This window comes from Marmota marmota, unplaced genomic scaffold, assembly GCF_001458135.2.
Source record: "Marmota marmota marmota unplaced genomic scaffold, marMar, whole genome shotgun sequence".
Lineage (NCBI taxonomy): Eukaryota > Metazoa > Chordata > Mammalia > Rodentia > Sciuridae > Marmota > Marmota marmota.
In genome coordinates this window covers 10410326-10420666 of record NW_026000057.1, presented here as the reverse complement: position 1 = coordinate 10420666, position 10341 = coordinate 10410326, and the positions used below count along the sequence as shown (strand labels likewise).

The 10341-nt window shown below is 35.1% G+C and overlaps 1 protein-coding gene across 10 annotated transcripts in view; it reads right to left on the bottom strand.

The window, feature by feature from the left end:
- The window catches only part of Arfip1 (ADP ribosylation factor interacting protein 1), a 116020-nt gene that overhangs the window by 41760 nt on the left and 63919 nt on the right, over nucleotides 1-10341 (bottom strand). For all 10 annotated transcript variants that reach the window (XM_015484482.2, XM_048813528.1, XM_015484483.2 and 7 more), the window contains one exon: nucleotides 3102-3210. In XM_015484482.2, coding sequence (XP_015339968.1) covers nucleotides 3102-3210 — 109 coding nt within the window. The remainder of the gene's footprint in view (nucleotides 1-3101; nucleotides 3211-10341) is intronic.

The following is a 10341-nucleotide window of genomic DNA, read 5'->3' as shown; positions in this document are numbered from 1 at the left end:
GGGAGAGAGAGAGAGAGAGAGAGAGAGAGAGAGAGAGAGAGAGAGAGGCAGGCAAAGAGGCCCTCAAAACAACTACCACTTTCCAGTAAACACTCAACTGATCCACTTATCCCAGTATGGCAGCATGATATTCTCTCTCTCTCTCTCTCTCTCTCTCTCTCACTTTTTTTTTTTTTTGAGACAGAATCTTGATATGTTGTCCAGGCTGGCCTTCAAATTGCAATCCTCCTATTTAGTCTCCCTAGTAGCTGGGATTATAGGTATGTGCCACCACACCTTGCTCTGATTCTCTTTTTAATACTGATCAACAATGCAGTTTAGGTTAAGAAATGTTTTATAAACACAGTTCAAAGAGACAAATTACTGCCTTTATATGAAACACAATCTTTTTTTAAACTGGGGATTGAACTTAGGGACTCATTAGCACCGAGCCACATTCCCAGTCCTTTTCATTTTTATTCTGAGACAGGGACCTGTTAAATTGCTTATGTCCTCATTAAGGTGCTGAGGCTGGCCTCAAACCTGCAATTCTCCTGCCTCAGTCTCACAAGCCACTGGGATTACAGGCATGTGCCACCATGCTCAGTGTGAAGCACGTTTTCAATTCCAATTTGAAGGATTGGGTATATCTATAAGCAAGTGAAACTGACTAGCATTTTAATGTTCATGCACTGCCAATTAGAATGGCCGGTTGATTTCAATTATTCAATAAACTTGTTTCACTTGAGGGGAAAAAGGTTAAATCAAATGTCAGCTACATAATTTCATTGAAAACACTTAAAATATCTGAATATTAAATTAATTTTTATTCTATGCTGACACTTAAGTTTTGAAACTGGGGCTGCAGGTGGTAGAGCACTTGAATTGTGTGCTAAAGGCCCTGAGTTCAATCCCCAATACCACAAAGAAACAATAATTAATGTAAAGTAAGCCTTGTACCTCTAAAGAGATAACAATGCCATTATGCTTAAAAATGAAGCAGAAATTATATATATATATATTTTTAAGACCGTGTCTACATATAGTATGCAGGGCTTATGTGTACACTGTTAAAATACTGATATGCTTGCTCCCTTTTATAGCTTTATTTTTATAAACATTAAAAACAGAGGGGGGGGAGAGGGGGGAGAGAGGGAGGGGAGAGAGAGAGAGAGAGAGAGAGGGAGGGAGGGAGGGAGGAGGAGGAGGAGGGAGAGAGAGAGAGAGAAAGTGAAATCATGAGAAAGTCTATTCACTTCACTAATCTAGGACAGGGGATATTATACTGGATTATCCGAAATGCCTATTTCTAGGACCCAGTAGCAAAGAATATATTTTAAAATCTAAACTGTTCTTGAATAAAGAATTGGCCAGTAATACACTAAAAATATAGCACATTATTATGTGCAAGGGGGCTAAGTATTGCAAAAGCATGGAGATGTTTTTTTTTTTCCATATATCTATTTCTTTTTATTTTTTTTATTGGTTGTTCAAAACATTATAAAGCTCTTGACATATCATATTTCATACATTAGATTCAAGTTGGTTATGAACTCCCCATTTTACCCCAAATACAGATTGCAGAATCACATCGGTTACACATCCACATTTTTACATAATGCCCTATTAGTAACTGTTGTATTCTGCTACCTTTCCTATCCTCTACTATCCCCCTCCCTCCCCTCCCATCTTCTCTCTCTACCCCATCCACTGTAATTCATTTCTCTCCTTGTTTATTTTCCCATTCCCCTCACAACCTCTTATATGTAATTTTGTATAACAATGAGGGTCTCCCTCCATTACCATGCAATTTCCCTTTTCTCTCCCTTTCCATCCCACCTCATGTATCTGTTTAATGTTAATCTTTTCTTCCTGCTCTTCCACCCTGCTCTGTTCTTAGTTGCTCTCATTATATCAAAGAAGACATTTGGTATTTGTTTTTTAGGGATTGGCTAGCTTCACTAAGCATAATCTGCTCTAGTGCCATCCATTTCCCTGCAAATTCTATGATTTTGTCATTTTTTATCTCATGAAATTACAAAGTAGTATTAAAATTAGTGTACTTCATGAACATTGATTACTTTAACTACAGCTCTGTCAAGAAAACAATGTATTTTTCCACATTCAAATTGTGTACATGGTTTTTCTTTTACTTATGTGATAATTATTTTAGGTGAGAACTTTAAAAAAGGATGTAATTTTTTCCTATTAAAAACAGATATATATGTGTGAGACAGATTTTATATATATATATAAATGATGTATGCAAAAAGGAGCTAACACAGCAGGTCCTTAAAAAGGTTTGCTTATAATACGGCCCTTGACTGGTGTCTGAGGATTGGGAGGATTCCCTCCATGCCCAGAAGGATAGATCACTGTACATAACTATACAAACAACGTGAGCGCCTTCATTCTTTCTGGAAATCCAGGATTTTGACACTACTAGACAGAGGATACCTATATGAACAGTCTCAATAAAAACCCTGGGCACTGAGCCTCTAAATGAGCATCCCTCATTAGCAACATTTATATATATGTTGTCACAACTCATTACTGGACAAATTAAGAAATTCCTCTATGGATGCACTGGGAGAAGACCTCTGAAAGTGTAAGCCTAGTTTCACTCAGACTTCATCTCAGTGCCTCTTTGCCTTCTCTGCTTGGTATTCTTCCACTGTAATAACCCACAGCCAGGAGTCCTCCCAGCAAATTATCAAACTTATGCTTTGGAAACCTCCAGTATAGTAGGAAAAGTAAAAGTTCACTTTCTTATTTGTTTTGATATAGGAAATATGTACTCCTACAAACCAATATTTATAGTTATAAATTTTATGGTTACAAACTAAAGTAATCTAAATCTGCATTTTGATATAATTTTGAGTTTTTCAGTATTTAAAAAACAATATTTAAGTAACAGTGAAAATATGCACATTGACCAATTTATATAAGATTATTAAGACACAGCCTAAAATACTTCAGTTGAAGAGACAAAGGATTGTGTTTATTAGTGTTTTATTACAGAATTAAAGGTCTCAACTCTTGTTCTTTATTAATGGAAGTGCAGTCAGTAAACTTCTCCCCTCCTCCATCCCAGCCATTTTTACAAATATATGGGCTCTTACCTTGATATGCTCCTGCTTCAATAACCCCCTCTTTGGTACTGTCAAAGCCATGAGATGTAATTTGAGTTTCTGAGAGACCAAGTCCAGATGGTAATGAACGCTTCAAATCCTTAGTAACATTTGAATAAAAGAAAAAAATATCTTTGTAAAAAATCCCATACTACACAACACTTCAGAATTGTGTCCTTTTAATCACATCTTGACTATTTTTCTCTCTTTTATGTATTCCCTTATGCTGTCATGACATTCTATAATGATATATAATCAGCAGCAAATATAGCAAGATTTGCTATTAATTGGTACAGTGGACATCAAATATAACATACTTTCTTTATTCTGGAAGTAAGCAGAAGGCAGATATTAAAATTCAGCTTAAAATTTTAAAACTACCAATCTACCATGAATATTATTTTAAGGAACAGAATTAAGATCACTAACTAGGTGTGGTGGCACATTCCTATAATCCCAGCAGCTAGAAAGGCTGAGGCAGGAGGATTGCAAGTTTTAGGTCAGCCTCAGCAACTCAGCCAGGCTCTCAGCAACTTAGTGAGACCCTATCTCAAAATAAAAAAATAATTTTTTAATAAAGGACTGGAGACATAGCTCGATGTAGAGCACCACTGGGTTCAATCCCCAGTACACCCCCCTCCCCCAAATCACTAAAATATGATGTCTAATTTTAGACACCCACCAGTGTATATATAATAATATATCATTATTATAAGCTTAGTCAATGTCCAATATAAATAAATCATTCATGTGCAATGTTAATTTCCCCTCAATTCCAAGGTGAGCTAGGTAAATGGGGGTTTCTCTGATTTTAATCATGGCTAGGTAAAGGAAATTTCCTTTAATTTAGATATATATTATAAAAACTAATATCAGTCAACCTAAATATAAACTAGTTTAACTGTAATAAAAATGATATTCCACAGTGAGTCTTACAATTTAAAAAGAATAGAAAGCCAAGGAGCACAATGTTATTTAAAAGGCACAAACCAGGGGCTAGGAGTAGCTCAGTTGTAGAATGCTTACTTAGCACATATGAGGCACTGAGTTTGATCCTTAGCATTACATAAAAAACAAAGATATCTTTTAAAAAAGGTACAAAGCAAGTTAGCTAGAAAAAATGTTATTCAGACCTTGTAAACCAAATCTCAGGGCTTAGTAAATGTTAGACAAACAGGTCAAGATAAAAGTGCCTAAAATCACCAAAAACTAAAATTGAAGCTACAGTTTGCTAGCTCTATGGGAAGGAAATATATTAATAATGCAGATTAAAACCTAGGCAATCTACATGATTAGCACTTCAAAGCTATTAAACTGAAGTAAGGCATTAAATCTAAAAGAAAAAAATCACTTTTCTATTTACTTTTGTTAAAATTTCACAGGAATTTGAAGACCATGACAAATTAAAATTAAATCTACCTAACGACTCACCTAAATTTTTATACAGATTTTAGATCCATCACATCTCTTTTAATGTAATAGTAAAGCACTGAGCCTACAGCAGGGTTGAGGATATTTCTCAAAGGGAGGAGTCACACTTTTTAATTAGAATGAGATATATTTGTGGAGGATTTGGAGTGTTGGAGAGAGGGAGGGGGCAAGAGAGAGGAAGAATACATTCTCACCCTATTCTAAAAACTATTCCAGGAGAAGGCAGGAAGCTCAGGGCAATCACTGCCACGTTACTGGCATAGCATGGAGGCCAGCAACCAGGCTCCCATGGTCAATGGGGGTAAAAGAATTAGAAGACCAGATAAAATACTAAGGTAGAAATTTTGACCCTGATTGAATTAGTAAATTCTAAATTTTGAGCAGCAATTTGCTGGACTTGGTGAAAGAACTGCTTTAAGAATACTAATTTGGAGCTGGGTATGGTGGCAAAACCTGTAATCAATCCCACCTACTTGGTAGGCTGAGGAGGACCACAAACTTTGGCCAGCCTTGGCAACTTAGTGTGGCCATGTCTCAACCTTAAAGCACACACAAAAAACCAAAACACTAGGAATGTAGGTCAGTGGAAGAACACTTGTAGTGCCCTGGGTTTAATTTCCACTGCAGAAAAGGAAAGGAAAACAAAAAAAGTTAATTTGGGACACATATAAGAATAACTTAAAGAGAAACTTTTGTTACCATTTGGTTTGCTGCTATATGCCAACACCTGAATAGCAGGTATGTACTAAATGTGCTGAATGAATGAACAAACTGGATTTGTTGAATGAACTAAAGGATTTATGACAACACCATGTAGACTAAGAAGCTGCAATAGCAACTGGTTTATTTTTAAATTTAATAAGTATTTGTTTACTCTTAATATGTCAGATTTTCTGGGCAAAGAAAAAGATACAGTCATTGGCACCTCACTGGAGAAATGAGATATATATTAACATAAAAGCTGAACTTGGTGTCAAAGTAAAGACAATAAGGAATTCAGAATCCACCATAAGAATGACATAGGAAAGGCAAAAGCACTGTTTGAGCTCTGAAACATAAAAGATTTATTTACTGAATCAGCATCTACTTAGAACTAACTTTAAGCCAGTCACTGCTGCAAATACCACAGATACAGCAGTGAAGAAAACAGATCAAGTCTCTGCCCACACAGACTCACATCCTAGATGACAGGAGGGCAGAGGAAGGAGACTGACAGTAAAACATATGTAAGGCAGTAATAAGTGCTGCAGATAAGTAATAAGTAATAGATAAACAAGTAATAGGTTCTTTTGTTTTTTTTTATTTCAAGGCAGTATAAAAGGGCTAGGGAGTGACAGGCCAAGGTTACAACTCTACATGTGAAGGAGGTAGCATGTGATCAGAGGACTAAACAGAGTGAGAAAGAGAGCTGTGCTGTTGGAGGACTGTGCCATTTATCTAAACTGTGCTATATGAAACTGATGTATATTGAAACTATACAAAGCAAAAACTATATGTATACAACCTCATTTAATCATGACAGCAATATTTTGTAGACTGTTATTGCTCCCATTTCACTGGGACGAAGAAGTATGTCATTTTATTACTAGCAATATGGTTAAGGCCAAGCTTCAAGAAACAACATTAACTATAAGGTATAGGAAATGTAAAGAGCTATAAGCAATTTATTAGCGATTTATAATTCATTTTAACAGTATGTTTTCTGAAATATTTGTTTAAAAGATACATCTCAAATATTTCAGAACCTGTTCAACAGAACTAAGTTCTCAACTTGTAACTTCCTATTAGAAAACAAATGAGCAGCCTTTATTCCATTCACTTGTTTCCTAATGTCACTGAAAACCTCTTGTCATAGCGCATCCTTTTCAGCTATTGTTTTGAAGAGCACTTAGAATAAAAAAGAAGACATTCTTTACACTCAGTTTTATTTACTCCCTATTTTTAAATCAAGTCTCTGAGTCTGCTCACTTGGCTGAATAAGACCTTGAATTTTGCCACTTTGTATTTTAATACCTAAGTCAATGTTTTTTAGCTTTAAATGTTAGTATTCCTTTTGTTCATATTTACATTTTAACTAGACAATCTCCTCTCACCAAAAGACAAACATTTATTACAAAATAAAATCCTGTCAAACTACTGAAGTATTTTTTAAACTTTCTAAGTTTGCTCACTGAGGTCAACTATTTTTGGACTGGCTGTTTCCATGGTTGTTACCTTGCTAATTCCTAACAGCTTCTCAGAAACTTATTGTCCAGTAAACACAATAGTTCTCCCTAAGAAAAAAGTATCAGAGACACCTCTCAAAATAGAAGGAATTAAAATAATAAACATTATCTAAACACACTCAAACTATGTACAAATAGTATCTTCGATAGTTGGGCTTGCTTTTTCTTGGAGCTTATTTGAAAGCACATTAGTCAGCCTGCACGTCTGTAATCCCAGTGGCTCGGGAGGCTCAGGAAGGAGCGAGCCTCAGCAACTTAGTGAGACCCTGTCTCTAAATAAAATACAAAAAAGGGCTGTGGATGTGGCTCAGTGGTTAAGCACCCCTAAGTTCAATCGCTGGTACCAAAAAACATATATATATTTAGTCATCTGAATCATTTTCCTGTCACAGAACATTGTGTAAATTGTTGGAAAGAGAACTATTGGGGAGGAGAGTAGCTAATAACGGGTTAAATAATAGATAAAATAGATATCTCTGGTTACATAAGTTCTAAGGAAGTTATGGGGACACCTTCCACCTCGTCACACATGGCTCCTAGAGGAGACAACTGGAGTGTTAAGGATATTATACCTCACTCAAAACCCTCCCACAGTCACCAGAGTATAGTATTTTGCTATATTTTAAACACACTGTATAATACTTAAAATAAAATCTATTGCATAAGCCTACCTATCTATGCTGAAGCAGAATGATGGGAATATAATAATAAAATTAAGTATAGGTGTATAATTTTTTTTCTCAGAATATTTGTAGGAATGCCTAAAATTGGCAATGTGAATTGTAGTTGCTCAGAGCCAAAAAAGGATAAGGGTAGATTTTAAAAAAAAAAAAAGTTATACTGGTCTAAATATAATATAACCCAAACTATACTTAGTCTCAGATTTGATTAACTCCTCATCTCCAATGCCATTCATCTTTCAAACACCATTCCACTTAAGTATCCCAAACATCAATGGCCACTCTTTGGACTTTGTCATTTGACTCAGAAGCAAAACTTCTTGAATCTTATTTTAAGTGAATAAGTATAATAACATTACTTTATGACCACACTTCTTATATACACTATTCTACCTGATCAAGATAATAAATTTGATTTCTCTATTTTGTCACTATGCACATATGCTGATAACACAGATGTATGATTTCAATATCTCTCCCTATCTCATTCATTCATTCATTCAATGAATTCAAAAACATATTAGCACTACCTTTTGGAGGTTCTATGCCAACCCTCTTGGCATCACCCACTCCTGCCCTCTTAGCTACATTCTAAATAGTACAAAACTTCAATAGGCATGAAATAACATAAAATCACATACCAATTTTGCACCAAACAAATGCTGAATTCATTCAAAGAGATAAAAATATCAGTATGTATCTACATTCAAAAAAATTTCCCCTAGAGGTCAAAAACTTATTCATGATAGCTTTTGCTTATATAAGTAAGGGCACAAATCTATAGATTATAAAGATAGGGCTTTAGTCTTCCATTACAAATTATATATTTCTTTTTTTTTTTTTAAGATAATTTTTTATTCTTTTTTTTTTAATATTTATTTTTTAGTTTTCGGCGGACACAACATCTTTGTTTGTATGTGGTGCTGAGGATCGAACCCGGGCCGCACGCATGCCAGGCGAGCGCGCTACCGCTTGAGCCACATCCCCAGCCCCCAAATTATATATTTCTTCACAGTTTTCAACAGGAATCTCAATCCAGAATTAATTTAATGTATGTGCATATAATAAACACAGATTTAAAATTTTCACTGTGTTTTAGCTTAAAAGTAAATATTAAAATTAACCTAAAGATTGGTCAACTGGGTAGTTAGATAGGAGGAACAAGGTCTGTCGTGCTACCACCACAGTAAGGTGACTATAATGATAATGTATTGGACATTTTGAAAGCTAGAAAAAAGGAATTTGAATGTTTTTACCACAAATGAAAGATAATTGTTGGAGATGGATATGTGTGCCTTGTTGTGAACATTAGACAATATATACACACATATTGAAACATTATGATATCCCATGAATACGTACAACTTTTATGTGTCAATTTTCAAAAGTGAATATAGATTTGAATAGGGTTAATGAACCTTTGAAAGACATTCTCCATACCTCTTAAAAGTGTCCTAGATATATATTTGATCAGAACTGGTTTTCTGAAAAAGCTAATGTCAAATCAATGTTGCCACTGACTGAGCTACTGAATGTTTTAGGTATAGTATGGACACATAGTACTATATTTCTGTATGATATGGAGACAAAAACATCATTGCATACTACTCAAACTCTAGTATAGGATGACAGAAATAGAACAGATGTCAAATTTTAAGTCCACACAATTGAAATCATCATTTTTTTAAGCAACTGCAGCGAACCATAAACTATGTTGTGTGCACACAGTCTATGCTTTAATAGTGATTCCAACTTCTTAGGAAAAGTAGATAAATAAATGATAAATGAATGAATGAATAATAAATGAATAAAAAGCAGATAAATAAATTATAACATTGGGTTGGTGAGGATTGGAGATGAAAGTATATCCAAACTGTTTCTTATCTGTATCCTTTTTCTTTCCCCAATCTCCAGGTTGGGAATGGAGAAACTGCTTAGGTACACAGAGGCCTTAAAAGATTAAAACAATAACATTAAGAGTGCATACACACCAAAGCAACAACTAATGCAGAGAAATCAAGGACACAATGTATACCACATCTCTCTTCCCCCTTTTCCCACAGAATCCTAGAAACTTTATTTTTAATCCTAGCCCTAGCATGAATAAACATTTATTCACTCATTCATTCACCAAACATTTACTAAAAGCTGGTACTATATGCCAAGCACTGTTGGCCAGGCTCTGGAAATTAGGCAATGAATGATAAAGGCATTGCCCTCACCACAATTATAGTCAAATCACATAAGCTTTTGGTGTAGCTATGTAATGGTGGGTAATTCAATCATAACCTCCAGGGCCCTTTTCCTCTCTTGTAAAATAAAGCAGTGAGAGCCAGGGTACTCCTACTGAACCAGTATCCTGTGATTTAACTCAAAACTTACAGACCAAGGGTTCTTAAGCCCCAGAAAATCTAAGAACCCAATGGTAGGTTCAGTTAAATCCTAAGCTCCCTCAATTTAAATGCAAATTTTAGTAGTTCTGAAGACCTAATGTACAGCAGGGTAGATATAGTCAATAATAATGTATTATGTACTTGAAATTTGCTAGGAAAGTACATCTTAGATATCCTCACCACACACAAAAATGGTAACTATGTGAGGTGATGAATATCTTAATAAGCTTGATTGTGGTAATTATTCAACAGTATATACACAAATTAAAACATCACAATGTGCACATTACAGTTAATTTGTCAATTATATGTCAGTAAATCTGGGATTAAAAAAAAAAAGTCTGGGTGCCATGAGGCATGCCTATAATCCTAGCAGCTCAGGCAGAAGGATTGCAAGTTCAAAGCCAGCCTCAGCAATTTAGCAAAGCCCTAAACAACTCAGTGAGACCCTGCCTCTAAATTAAAAAAAAAAGTGTGTGTGTGTGTGTGTGTGTGTGTGTGT